Raw genomic sequence first — 15,739 nt, 5'->3', positions numbered from 1 at the left:
ATAGAACAAACCTAACCTAACCTAACCTATCTATATGTTAACCAGAGGAAAATCCTGAAAAGTTAACGGTTTCAAAATTATGACAAATGATAATATGACTTTTAATAATTATATCAAACAAAGGGACCCCGGCTACTATATTTTACACTACTGTATGTAAATTCATTTTTAATACGCGCGTCTTTGACCTCACACATTGACGTTAAACGCAAGAAACTTGTGTAAACCTAGGCTTGTCAACATGTGTATACATTGTCTTAAAAAAACATTTTGACTTTTATCTGATGTTTAAAGATGTCTTTAAAAATAAAAGGTAAAATAACGTGTTTAATATTGTAACTAATTGTGTTTTTATCTTGAGAACGTCACGTCACGTGTATCTTCAGACCCGCAGCACGTCAACGGCATTAAGCTCACTTATGTGGTTCAAAATTACCGCGCCACTCTTTTTCAAGCCTTTCTCACCCAAATAATACGGGTATTTGGGACTTGTTGCCAAGTAATAAATACCCGGCTTATTTCTATCCGTATATAGATCCAGAGTGTTCGTTACCGTTGGCTTCCTCTCAAAACAGTTGTGATCTCTCGCTTGCTGTTGAGAATCACATTGCATCATTATGAACTTGCCAGGGTTATCCAACGCCAAAATCCATATAAAGAACGCTTGTATGTGACTGCACAGGTTATCGCACATATACATCGAAAAGACGCCAGGCTGGTACTCCCCTCCGTTCACATAGACTGATACATGACCATGTGGTATGCTTGAGCCATATCCTCCACTATTAGATGCCACATGAAGGACAAAATCGGCATCGGACGGGTCTAATCTATCCTCTGGTCCAAATTGTCTGGCGCAGGGTCCAGCAGGGTCGAGAGCGGTAAGCTTTGAGATGTTTCTACCAGTAATTTGTTGAAAGTTCTTGGCTACGAAGGCCATGGACACGCCTCCAAGGCTGAGGCCAACCAGCTCCAGTTTTTTCGGGTCGAGACCAACCGTAGTCAGTTTGGCTAGCAATTCGGCGACGTGCTTGCCGACAGGACGCATCAAGCGTGCCGCGCTGAAATCGTAATGACAATTAAATTACCTACGTTTGCTACTAAATTCAGTTTTGCAAGTCGGTGGATGTGTGGTAATGATCCTATACGCAGTTGTTACATAAATAATATTTTGAATAGATAAGAGAAGAACATGAGTTAGAAAAAGACGTCATAGTTCATAACATAATAGATAGATAGATAGATAGATTTTTATTTGATATCAATCATACACTGTCCGTTACATTAAGTTACATAATAATTGATAATAATAATTAATTAAAAAATTATCATAAATTAAAATTCACATTACAACTGTTACTATAACTGTGTGTGTTACTGTTTCAACAAGATTGGATCTACTTACAAAAGTCGCAAGAGAGAGCATAGGATGTAAAAGTAGATCATAGAAATAGAGCTACAAAAGTAAGTAGTAAGATGATTTTATGATATTACGACTAACTGAAAGTATGTATTTTTATTGATGCATGTTTTATAGGAATCAGAATGGTTCGCAGAATTATAAATTTAATTCACTACAACTGATGATCTTAACAAAAATGAAAACAAGTAGAAGAAATTATACCTAATATAATAAAAGCCAACGCCCAAAGATGGACAGATCAAAAGCTGTCGTGAAGATAAAATCGAAATAGTATTATAATACTTACACGGGGAATATGTTTGTGGTGAAGTGCACATATTCTATAATTAACACGTTGTACCCCAACCTCTTATACTGCATCATCAAAACCCTTCCAACAGGCAACGCAGTATATTCTAAATATCCAGGACAATACACAATCGTCTTTCGTCTGAGGTCCATATTAGGGTCCTTGACCAGGGTTCGTATGTTGCGGTAGTTATAAGACATCCATTTGGAGAATAAACTCGGACCGCCATCGAAAACTGCGATTTTAATTTTACCCAAATTGTTTGGTTTGATATCGGCGGGTTTTTTTACACCAGGGCCTGTGGAAAGAATGTTGAAACACTGAAATGGATAATTAATTTTTCAACACACTTGCTCAAAACGACGTTTTTATTCCACCGATTTTTGGCTCATAAGTCATAATCCTAGATATTAAACACGCGTGCTCTTTCAGTGTATTATTCCACTCGTGCTTTTTCATTATATTATCCGACTGAGTTAGGAAGGTAACTGATTTCTAATAATATGCATGGAAAGGGAGCCTTCTTTAATTGGTCAGACTGGCGGGCACCGGCACGCTCCTCGCGGCCGGGGCGAGGGGCGGCCGGCAGTATGACAGATGCAACACACAATACTAACTGTTTTAACTATTAAAATTTGATTAATATGAGTTTCTTTTTTTTCTCGCAAGTGTGTTGAAAAACGTCGTATGAAACGCGTGTGCATTGGTCATTACACACATCGGCTTTCTTATTGCGCGCTCGCTTACAGCTCGCGCGCACAATATCGCCTCGTGTGTAATGACCAACTTAGCACACTTGTATCATAATGTACTATTATACTCTGTGTTTTTCGAATCATGCAAAAATGCGAAATATATCATGGGGATGGATGCACACACTAACAGAATTAAACTACAATAAGATTATTGCAAAGAAATCAAATATTCTTAAGAAAATAATAGCGGACCTCCCCCTACCCAGTAATAACTATTTCTACTTTAATTTTTTTTCATCCTTAACGTACATGTGAACATATGCGGACGCAGCATAATACCTACAGAAAATATATTATCGACATCATTTTCTTGTCATTTTTCGTAAAAAAGGAATCAGTTATATTAATGTTATTATGGAAATTTGTATAGGTAATTACTTATAGGATACTCTATCACAGCCATCATTATCATATCAACTGTTAGGTAGCGGATTTCTCCAAATACGATAATCTTCATAAAGATTTATCATTTTCTGCCCTTATCCAAATATGAAATCTGAGAGTTTTCTACTCATTTATATTTTCCTATGTAGGTAGCTGTTAAATGTTTAATATCTGTCATGTCAAATGTCTACATGAGAACCTAATAAGATAAACCCATAAATTAGAGAGTAATCCCAATGTAATACTTACAAATAGGCACGAAATTTTGTGCGTAACCCTCATTGGTTTCATTATATTCAACTGCGTTCACCAAAGCACACATCAACACAACACATATCACTTTAGTATTGTCTAAAAACTTCTCCATTTTTAAAATTTGCGTCTTCTATTACTATAGAATTTGCACTTAAAACATTATCTACGTGTTATTGTTGAATATTTTTTTAAGAATATGTGCTATTAATACTGTGAACTTGTAATATCGTTGTATCTTAAGCGTTTGCTCGCTTATATAGTGTATATGTACTAGTAGGCACGTTTCAAGTTTAAACCTTTGACTTATGGTAAGGTTATTTTCGATCTGAATATTCAGATGCTATTATTGTTTGTATTTTTAAGCGTCATAGGACCATAACATCTTCAGAGATGTGAAAAAATTTATAACAGCCTGAGCCGTGAAATAACAGAGGCGGCTTCTTACGACGACGGGCTATTTGTTAAAAAGTTAAAAGCGGTTTTTGATTGACCAGGCATTCTTTACGGTAAAAGATTTTATGATTCCCATAATATTATTGATATTTGTATTTTTCGTTTTTTAATGGTTTTAGATTTTTGACATTTGTATATACAGTAGAATCCGCTTGTAATGACATCGAAGGGAAGTGACAAATACGTCACACTAAGCGGATATCATATAAAGCATACTTAATTAACTTCTTATTTTTGTTATTTTTTCCAAATTAATCTCTAATTGAGTATAAGTGAGAGATTTAGTTTTTTTAACCTTGTACCAATTATTTAACTTATCACTGAGAATCAAAACTAAAAGAACTTACACGGCCGCACGCCCCCAAAAGTCCTCGCAGGGAAGATGTGGGGACGGCCACGAAAAGCAGTGAGTGTGTCAGTATAACCGGACCTAATTTCATGAAAATAGGATTTTAGGTCATAGTAAGCGATTAGTCACTACAAGCGAAGTCATCTTATTGGACTTCGTCGCAATTTTTTTTATATGAAGCCCAAGTTCCTATACTAACCACCGTTTGTATATTCGCCCGTATTGAATTTACACACTGTATGTATTATTTAATGAACCAAGTTTACTTGCCGTGCCGTGTGGTTAGATGGCTACAATCTATGATATCTACAGATCAATTAATTATGAATAAAATTAAAATGGTATGTAAAACAATATTAAAATCGGCATTATCTATCCTTAAAAATGTTGTAAGTAACTTTTTCAAGACATCAATTTTTATTAGGTATCCATCATGTTAATTCAAATGAATTATTTATTGACTGAAGACAGTCAATAAATAATTCATTTGAATTTGTAAATTGTTTAAAATAATCATGCCTGGTGCTGCTATCTCGTGTTCCATAGTGAAACTAAATGGTAATTGAAGTCAGCAATCCAGCAGCTTGACAACTTAGTTCTACATTTAACTGCTAGATGTCGCGGCAACGTGCGTTTCTGAGCAAGTGTACGTTAGTTAGTTAGTATCGCACGAAACTTATAGGTGGCGCTAAATTTTATACGAAAATTAAAACCGTGGGTTTACACGGAAATTAAAGGAATTTAAAATGATATGATATATTATGATTATATTATGAAATGAAACAAGCATCATATTTATGAATAGAAGCATATTTAATTCATTAATTTATATAAAATCTTTTTGGTACCAATGTTTATAATATTTTATTATGAGTCTAATTGATATCATATAAATAGTTTAAATAGGTACTTAAGTATTTTGGTAAATATTTTGTTTAATCAAGCTGATAGTATGTATCTATTAAACTCTATTTATATTAATGATTTTAAATTTTAAGAAATTACACTTTAGATACAAAAGCAAATTGATGTCAATTCTTATTTTAAAAGTTTAAAGGGGGACTACAATTTATGTCACAGGATTCTTTTGTTTCTAATATAGCCGGTCAAACAAATTTGTCAGTAGAAAAAGGCGCGAAATTCAAATTTTCTATGGGACGATAATGCTTCGCGCCTAAATTTTTTTAATTTGCCGCCCTTTTCTACTGACGGAAACGGCTTGGCAGACTTTAGATTATTTTCATTGTAACTTGCGTATAAGTGTATAAGTACATCGGAAACATGAGGGTAAAGGTCACTATACATTATGCCTCAATATGCAGCTGTCTACCTGATCAACACATTTGCATATAATCACAATTTTCTAAAGATACCAAAATACTTAACAAAGTCATTAAAAAAACTAAACACTTCCCACAATTTCAAACCTTAAGCATAACGCTATAAGGTGTGTTTGAAAAGCATCAAAATAGTTTTGATACGGGTCAGTAAAGGAATTGAACAGACAAAAAGGGTATTCACGGACTATTCTATTGTGGTTTTTTCCTGTGTATCCGAATCTATTGGACACCTGGCCTTATTTGAATGTCTATTGTTCTGCTGACCGTGTATGACCCTCGTTAGATGAGGATTAGAGTAGGTATTATTAAATTCAGTGCAAGGGTGAAGTGATCGGACCGTTGTACATTTTTGGACCAGGTAATTTTATAAAAAAAATTCAAACATAATATTAATGAATTTTTATAAGCTTTAAATTAAAATGCAGTATTTATTATTTATTTATTTAAGAAACAAACAGTCGTTTACAAACAAGTTTACAAATATTTCTTAAATTAAGACCTGGAGTTTCATTATTGTATATAAATTGCAGTCTATAAAACAACAAAAACATAATGTAGGTAGGTACTAGGTAGTAACAGTTTGAAGGTAGGTATAGGTAAAACTCACGAGAGCCGGCGGAAGATTTGTACTGAAACTGTAAATTATATCTAAGAGAAAAACCTCGCCGATTCTCGTGATTCGACCCATGAGTAGGTATAGGTAATTAAGTTAATAAGTAATGTAGAAATTACTAAGTAATGACATGATTACCGGAAAGTGACATAAGTATACATAAGAAAAATTTACATAATTAATTAATTACCGAAAAACACATTTTAATGAATTAATGGAACAGTTAAACAATTCCAAATTATTAAGTTTTTCATTTTCGTTAAAAAGTTTACAAACACGTCTTATAAATACATTTCGTGCATAGCATGTTCTACTATAGGGAATGGAAAACATTTTTTTCTTCTGACAGTGGCGCTGACGTCTACGAGGAACTCTCAAACGTATTTGATGTAGTAGTGAGGGGACATCTAATACATTGTTGTGTATTCGTAATAACTATAGGTAAATTAGTCTTTAAATATGATCAAGAATAAGATGCTAAAATTATTCGGTTTCCTCAAGTTACACCGTATATATGTCGCAGTACATTATCTGTTTTGAATTTTAAGTATGTTAAAAATTAAGGGTCTGTATGTAGAGCAAAGATAGATATAACTCCGTAATAGATGGATACAGTCTAAGGAAAAAACGTGCCTCGAGAATCACGAAAATTTGATTCTCGATCAGATGGCGCCACTAGTTTTGGCCTACTCTCGTATAGAGGGCGTTGACTGTTTCGTTTGTTATTTATAATTTTAACGCATACCAGTGAAAGAACATGGGTCAAAATCATATAAAAATAATTAATGCAAATAAAAAAATCATTTATCCATATTTAAATACATTTTATCGTATTTTTATAAATATTTATTTTTAGTTTTAAAGTGTGTCGACAGATGGCAGTGAATTTACTGTGGTTACAAAATTTACTATGACAGTACCGCTCTAGTATAAGTTACTCTATGATGTAGAGCAATTAGACTGTGACAGGATAGGTACTTTAGAGCAAAAATTGTAGAGAAATCTATATTAGAAATTAATTCTCGATTGGCAGATTTAAAAATACAGGCAGCAACATCGATTTTGGCATTTACAGCAGTAATGCAGTTAGGAGTTGCGCTGCAAGAAACGTTTAAAAGGTAAGTAATTTAATTTTATAGAGTATTTTTTATTCAATTATACGTGCAACGCGACATTTCTACCCACTGCATTACTGCTGCAGTAAGTAATGCTGGCTTAGTCTGAATCCGTATTACGGTACCTTTTAGTTTAAGAAAGGAATATAGAAACATATAATACGATTAATAAAAAAGACCAATAAATAACTCCATAGAGTCCGTAGACGAAGGTTAGTCAAAAGCTAATTTTGTAAATAAATCTTAACATAAATAACTAGATAGATTATAACTATTAAGTTTAAGAAAGAAATGATGATAAATTGAAATAAACAGATTTATTTTATACTTTTTTTAATAGTCAAAAGCTTTCCTTTTAGTCAGAAGTTTTTCTATCTAGCAGATACTGAGCATTTTTGACTATGGGATCAACCCCAAAACCGGGAGAGAATAATGCTTTTTCACACATTTTGCTAATCAATCTATGGAAGTTTTCTATGGGAGAGCCAAATATTCGCGATTTCGAGGCTGTTACTAAAAAAAACCAGCCAAGTGCGAGTCGGACTCGCGCACCGAGGGTTCCGTACTTTTTAGTATTTGTTGTTATAGCGGCAACAGAAATACATCATCTGTGAAAATTTCAACTGTCTAGCTATCACGGTTCATGAGATACAGCCTGGTGACAGACAGACAGACGGGCAGACGGACAGCGGAGTCTTAGTAATAGGGTCCCGTTTAACCTTTGGGTACGGAACCCTAAAAAGTAAAAGTTACTCAATTTAACTAACCCATATGTAGGCTGTCGTGCCGCAGATGTTGAACAATACGCGAAAACTTTGTCTGTACAGTATATTACACAATATTTACACACAATGGCACATGAAGAAACACAGAATATATAAAAGTAACAAGCTACTTTCACATAAATTACAAACGATGTGAAAACTAAACAAACATTTGTCGCGCACTGCAAGGAACACGAGAAAAATCTATATTATAAAACAAAAGACGCGTGCTGGCAGCGGCATCCGTCCCGGTCAGCCTGCCAGCACGCGCGCAGCAAAGAGGTCGCTGGGTCCATCGCCTACACCATAATATATATTAAACTCGCAAGATTTGTTTAATAGAAAAAAACCGTCCAAGTGCGAGTCGGACTCGCTTATCGTTGCTTCTTTCGCACCTCCGAAGGAGGGGCGAATTGCCTTTCCATCCTTTCTTGGATATTTGGCGGTTTCTAGAGTCGGACTCGCGTTCCAAGGGTTCCGTACATTTCACAATTTAAACAATGTGTTTTTTATGTGAAATGTCTTTAAAAAATCCGTAGGGGTCGGATCAAAAACTAAGTAATTAAGTCCGACTCACGCTTGACTGCACATTTCTAATAGGTTTCCGGTGATCTATAGGTAAAGATCTATTTTGTGTATTTTTTTCAAAAATTTTGACCCACTAGTTTCGGAGATAAAGGTGGGGAATGGTCATTTTCTGCCTATTTTCTTAAATAACTTCTAAACTATTTGTCATAAAATTAAAAAAAAATATATTTGAGATTCTTACAATGAGCTCTTTCATTTGATATGTAACAGGATATAGTTTGACAAACTTTATTTTTTAATTTTCTCATTTACCCCCCAAAAGTGGCCCCAGTGGGTATAATTAATTTGTTTACGTTACATGTCCATCTTTGGGTCACAAACTTATATATGTGTACCAAATTTCAACTTAATTGGTCCAGTAGTTTCGGAGAAAATAGGCTGTGACAGACGGACAGACAGACAGACAGACGCACGAGTGATCCTATAAGGGTTCCGTTTTTTCCTTTTTTCCAGCCTATAATATAATAGCTTTTAATAATAGGGAATATTACACAAAACCACAGGGCGGACACGCTATACATCAAAAATCACTTACCTTTATATGTGTGAACGGCACGTCTGTACACGCGTCATGCGTCATAGTGTGAGTAGGTTGCTTAAAAATAGTACTGAGCGGCCGGCAAACGGCCGTCAATCTGGTATCGCGGGGCGAGGTAATTCGAGTCGGGGCAGGGCGGTGCGTGGCCGTTCTGCATGATAATACTATTACTTATTCTGTGGCAAAACTCTGCGTAGAGGGCGTCAGTAGCACAATCATAGAGCCTGCCGGGAAATACGATAATCGAAAGTTCGGTTCCTGCCTCTCTATCACTCTTGCATATTCGATCGATAGAGAGGCAGATAACGAAATTTCAATTTTCGCGTTTCGAGGTAGGCCACCTGTAATATGAATGGTATAGAAAGGATGCCAATCTCTTATGGCAGAATTGTTGCAAAAGTGACCGCTTTCAGCTTTAAATAATAGTTACTAATCTCTCCGGTGGCGCTAGTTCGGCTCTGGGACATGAGTATAACATGAACCAACAAATAACCCGACCAAATTACGTATGTTGTTTTTGGTAGTATTTCGGTGTATGGTGGCGCCGCCTAATTACTGTTTTTTGATGGACACTTTTCATACATAGAGATTTGGCTCCTTTATATAGTCTCCATGACCTGTAAATAAACCGCCTTGATGCATCAATGTCATAGTGAAAACTTGTTAAAAAACTGTTTAAGGCATACAATACAATACAATACAAATCCTCTTTATTGCACAACCTCAGAATAAATGTACATGGAAACACAAATAGTACATGAAGACAGAGGTAAACAACATGCAGCCTTATCGCTAAAGAGCAATCTCTTCCAGACAACCGGCCTTTAGGTATAGTATGTATAATTAATTATAAACTATAATAGATGAATAAGTGATGAAGCCCTCCAGTGGTGAAGGCCGGATTCGAAAGGGCTCGCGGTCGAATCCGTGTTTCGTTTACACGTTTCGAATACCCGTTTCCGAATAATACGTAAACGGTTTTCTGGCCCGTTCCGCACGTTTAATTAAGAAACGTGTAGTTAAGACCCGTGTACACGGATAAACGGGTATTCGAAGATACGTATCTTATTTATCCGTGGCTCCGGACACGTCCTTGACGATAGTAGCGAAGGAACGAACGCCAGCTACAAATGAATAGACAAAAGATTCATGACGAGTTTCTGTCATATTTAACCTTATTCCGTGGGTCATAGAGTCGAAATTCAATAAACGGTTTAGAAAACCCTTTCTTGAGCAGGTAGTTTTTGCTTGCAATAGGTATTACGAGTATTCACGCTTCTTATCAAAGTAGTATTTTATATAGCACTTTAAATAGCTACTTTTTTTACGTTGCGGGTTAGCAATAAAATAAAATAAAAACCTGCTAGTACAAAAACCTGTTATTAAAAAAAAAATTAGAACCATCGAGTTCAGTATGTAGGCAGGAAGTCAAACTAATGTTCGAAATTGGCATTAGGTAAGTATTTATAAAAAAAATACATTTTTAACTTGCTTTTTTATTTTTAGTTTAATTTGAGAACATGATATGAAATTGTATTTCTTGTCATATAATGTAGTGTAGGTAAACCTTATAAAACAAAGTCCCCCGCCGCGTCCGTATGTCTGCCTGTATGTTCGCGATAACCAGACCTCACCTGTGAATGAAGTTTTTCTTTGGGAATGTTTATGTGTATATTTTGTTAAGGTTTTGTTTAAATTGGTAGAAATATGACGATGTTTGCTAATGAAGTTAGAAAAAATCACGCTGGCCAGGAGCTTAATCGGAAACGCTGCCCAATCTATTTGAGATATAACGACACATGTATGGTGGAAAAAAGTCTACAAAAAAGTGCGCGATGGGTGTCTGTCTATATTTTGAGAATAATTAACCCATTATTAAATTCTAAAAAAACCGGACAAGTGCGAGTCGGACTCCCCACCGAAGGTTCCGTACAAAATTAAATTTTAAATTTTAGTTGTTATAGCGGCAACAGAAATACATGTGTAAAAATTTCAACTGTCTAGCTATCACGGTTCATGAGATACAGCCTAGTGAGTGGTGACAGATAGGTGGATGGAAGTCTTAGTATTATTGGGCTTCCGATGTGAATACTTGTTACAGAATGTATTTTATTATGCTTGACTCTCCATGCGAAGCCGGGGCGGGTCGCTAGTTATTAATAAACACTTTAAATCAATTTGATAAAATTGCACCTTCTCAATAAATTCTAATTGTTTTTGCTCTAGGTACCTCTTACCATAGTAAAACGCTTTTTAGTGCGGCGCGGCTACAAAACAATGGAAAACATTTTCTTGTGCAGATGTTTTGACCTTATTACAACGACATAAAGCTTATAATTCGCGGTGACACTTGTGATAATAGTTTGGGAACCTACATGTTTTCGACGATGACAAACAAAAGGATATTGGAAAACAATGGATGGATGGACCATTTAAGTTTATTACCTGAACGCTAGTGAGAAAGTGACCAAAGTGAATTATGAATGATTACCAATTTAAAGATCTATCTTAATGTATTTAGCAATATTATCGCAAGTTATCCAAGGTAGTATGGGTTTTTATGGTTCTTGGGTAAAATTCTGCTTTTCATTTGAGCATGATTACTCGATAATCCCGCTTTTGTGTACCTAACTTTTTTTGCGCCGTTGGCAGGTTTGTTGTTTTCGCAAAGCAGTAATACACCCGAGATAAAAATAACCACGAAATAATTAAACTGTTATTTTTAATTAATATTGTATTCTGTCTGCACACCTATTATTAACGAAAAAATACTATACCATTATGTAATTATAAAAAAAAAACTATGATCGATATCAAATTTATGTAATTAGCTTAGAAGCAATCGGTTTTATTAAATGATATAAATAGTTTAGAATAAAAAATATATATACCTACTATTAAACATAGGAAGATGGCTTAGTACCTATGTTTTATCAATACGGTTAAAAACAATTTAAAAAAAGTAATTGTGCGGTTTTATGAAACCACGATGCAAGTGAAACTTTTTTCGGATTGTAGGCATTTAACTAAAAAAATTCGGAAATTAATTCGAATTACGGTATTAAAATCGCGGTTTTAATGTTAACTTAATAAATTGGGGCGATAGAATAAAAGTTTTACTTTTAAAAATCGTACGACAAACGAATTCATCTGAAGTCAACATAATAATAGTGGAAAGTGGACCTTGTTACCATTGTACATTGGCTCAAACTGGTTCGGAGTATTCAGACCCGTTCGGAACGGTCTTAAGTACCCGTGTACACGGAGATACGTGTCTGAGATACGTTTCTTGGGAACGTTCCTTCGAAACGTTTTCGAATCCCGGCGGTTCCGTGTAAACCGGGTTCTTAGTACCGCCGGGCTTAAGAACACGGGTATTCGTTTCGGCGTGTAACACGGATACCGGGAGCCCTAATTTCGAACGGGCCACTTTTTCTTTAATATATGCCATCTATTACAGTTTATACGTATAGTAGTGTGATTACTTAAAAAACACAAATGAAAATATGTAATAAAATAATTTGATTTGTTCCCAAAGTTGGTCATAGTATGCATAAGTTAGGTATAAGTCTATGGTTTAGGATGTGCACTGGTGCTGCACTCTGGTGGCGGAACATTTCAGTACTTAATATTCCGTATTACTGAGACCCCGTAGGCAAAGGTCAGTCAAGAGCAAATAAAGTGGACAAAAGCTGCAATTTCGTTTTTGTCTGGAGTTTTTCTAGCTTAGCACTTAATAAAACTCCAGGGTGCCGTAATGGCGGCTTCCCTATTCAACGGCCGCTTGAAAGAAAATAAATTTATTTAGGGAAGAAAAATAAAAATAGGTTTAATGGACAATACCAAAACATACATGAATGTTAAACCTATTTACCAATCTTCTAGTTACCCTCCATATAAATTTCACACACTCATTATATATATTTTTCACATCACCAATTCGAAAACGGGGTTTTTCTTCCCTGCTAGGAAGGATCAAAGTGGTAAGTACTTTTCTTCCCTGCTAGGAGGGATCAAAGTAACACTTTTCTGTTCTAGGACACAATTTTAATTTTTTTTGCACATTATTTTTTTTACTTAAATAATATTTTTAAACATCATAATTACCTCATAGGTGATGTGAAAAGCAGTATGTGTCACATGGTAGCAAAATTATTTCCATCTTGGGCGTAACACACTTGAATCCCTCACTACGCTCAGGATTCTACTTTAGAATCCTGAGCGTATATTATATAAATCTGATTGTTATGAAATACCTGCATAAAATATTTGATGTGCTTTCTTACCTGTGTCACCTACTATAACTCTAATATCCTTAATACAATGGTTTTAATTGCTACTTGTTTTTATTACAGTTTCTGGTTTGGACCATGCATGAGTCGTGTATACCTACTATTATTCTGATCGACGGGGCCGGAATGCGGCAACTTCGTTTAGTGCAGCAGCGGGCCGAAAATTGACGCTTTCGGCCGAAGGGTAGAATGGTATTGTGTCACAAGGGAGCAAAATGAGATATTTAAGGCCGTTCCATCGGTTTGCCACTGTCTTTGTCACATTTCGCAAGAAAGAACGGGAAATAACATACGCGCCAAGTGTCAATTTTGATCGAATTTTGTCGGCTTTTATTTATTTTAAAAACGTTACCTTACAATATCGAAATTCTATAGCTATGAAATTACTATTTATGTTAAAATTGTTTTTTTTTTTTTTTTTTGTTTATAGTATCACATAATAAATAATGGATGGAACGGCCTTAAATATCTCATTTTGCTCCCTTGTGACACAATACCATTCTACCCTTCGGCCGAAAGCGTCAATTTTCGGCCCGCTGCTGCACTAAACGAAGTTGCCGCATTCCGGCCCCGTCGATCAGAATAATAGTAGGTATACACGACTCATGCATGGTCCAAACCAGAAACTGTAATAAAAACAAGTAGCAATTAAAACCATTGTATTAAGGATATTAGAGTTATAGTAGGTGACACAGGTAAGAAAGCACATCAAATATTTTATGCAGGTATTTCATAACAATCAGATTTATATAATATACGCTCAGGATTCTACTTTAGAATGAGGGATTCAAGTGTGTTACGCCCAAGATGGAAATAAAGTTGCTACCACGTGACACTGCTTTTCACATCACCTGATGTTGTTTAAAAATATTATTTAAGCTAAAAAAAATTATGTGCAATTTTTTTTTTAAATAATGCCCTAGAACAGAAAATTGTTACTCCTAGCATGGAAGAAAAAGCCCTTTTTCGAATTGGTGATGTGAAAAATAGTTTTTATTGTTTCTAGAGAGTAGAAAGCAGTTCCTTCAACTTCGCAAATGCTATGTCGACTTCGGAAGGGTAGAAAGCAGAATAATCTTTAGAAAAACGGTCAACTCAAAAGCTCTTAAAGGAAGCTTAAGATATGCGTTCAATCGCTGCTTGATCACGTGTGGGGCTTGGCTTCAAACGACCTTTTTAACAATTATGGGCTGGAGACATCTCCTTTGAGCCAACGAGATCCTTTTACAAGAAAAGGTTTCAGGGGTGTGCTTAAGTGTAAGCTGAGCGGTGTAAAAAACCGGCCAAGTGCGAGTCGGACTCGCGCACCGAGGGTTCCGTACTTTTTAGTATTTCTTGTTATAGCGGCAACAGATATACATCATCTGTAAAAATTTCAACTGTCTAGCTATCACGGTTCATGAGATACAGCCTGGTGACAGACAGACGGACAGACGAACAGACGGACAGACGGACAGCAGACTCTTAGTAATAGGATCCCGTTTTTACCCTTTCGGTAAGGAACCCTAAAAATAATTGAAGAAATAAGTTTTTACAGTATTTTGTTACTGAATTGTTACATTTCTAAATAAATTAGTAAACTTCCAAAAAACTTCTACAAACATTTTACATGACAGATACTCCATATAAAAACTCATATAATATATATAGGCTACCGACGCATCACCAAATACCTACTTTTCCCCTCTTTATATCTCAATGCGCGGTGCCTACTGAGGCGGGCGGCGCCGAAAAAGAAAATTCGAGCGAAGATCCCCGCACGCTCTCCTTATTAAGGTTGAGTGACGGAACAAGAGGGTTTGATACTTTGATGTTTTATATACTTACATCTCTATATATTATCCTTTAGTAAATATAAACGTTGAGTTATAATCGACAAAAATATACATGTGAAAATTTCTCCAAAAAATAACCACGTTATATCGGGTTAAATTTTTTTTATTTTCTCATAAGAAATTTTACATTTCACTTAACGAGAACTTAGAATATGTACATAGTGGTTTTTACCAGTAAGCATAATTACAATTCTTAATGCTAAATCTTAATTATACAGTTAGTGTGTTAAAATTAACTTAATTTTTAGGTTTCATTCTAGTTTTAAATTTATAATACCTATTTTAGTTTAGTTTGTTATTATTTAACTTTATTGAGCAATACAGCCTTCATTTATACTAAATCTATTTACATAATAAATGCTACTAATTTAAACATAATGATTTGTACAGCGTATCAGTGAAAAACGGGTAGAAGGATAATTTGACGCATTCCAGCATACGCTTGTCAACGAAATCAAGTGTGCAGGGCAGGGCCGCATTTAGGCAACCGGAATATTTTGCAATATGTAGGCTTTGAGTTTTTTTAAAACTAAATATACCTACCCCCTTATTCATAAACGTCTACTAAAGTTGAGATGCTGCTAATAATCGTTTGTCACTGTGAAATATGGGACTACTTACGGGAATAACGGGATAACATTGAACATACGTGCTACCAAAACTATATGTATCAACATCTAAAATATAGACACATGTCAACAGAAGACATAATCATCCTACATGCAGTATGCATACATCACAGTCCC

General features: G+C 35.2%; 1 protein-coding gene across 1 annotated transcript; it reads right to left on the bottom strand.

Annotated features, from left to right (window-relative positions):
* Positions 1-375: 375 nt before the first annotated feature.
* Positions 376-3,191, bottom strand: LOC134745282 (phospholipase A1 member A-like). Its single transcript, XM_063679274.1, has 3 exons — positions 3,101-3,191; positions 1,710-2,010; positions 376-1,061 (listed from the first exon to the last, which is right to left on the bottom strand). Exons 1-3 carry the CDS (start codon positions 3,171-3,173, stop codon positions 383-385), a joined length of 1,053 nt encoding a protein of 350 aa, XP_063535344.1. The 5' UTR covers positions 3,174-3,191; the 3' UTR covers positions 376-382.
* Between the last annotated feature and the right edge of the window lie 12,548 nt (positions 3,192-15,739).

Source organism: Cydia strobilella, chromosome 11 (assembly GCF_947568885.1).
Source record: "Cydia strobilella chromosome 11, ilCydStro3.1, whole genome shotgun sequence".
In the NCBI taxonomy this organism is placed as follows: Eukaryota; Metazoa; Arthropoda; class Insecta; order Lepidoptera; family Tortricidae; genus Cydia; species Cydia strobilella.
Note: the sequence above shows the minus strand (reverse complement) of the source record. Positions and strands in the feature narration are given on the sequence as shown.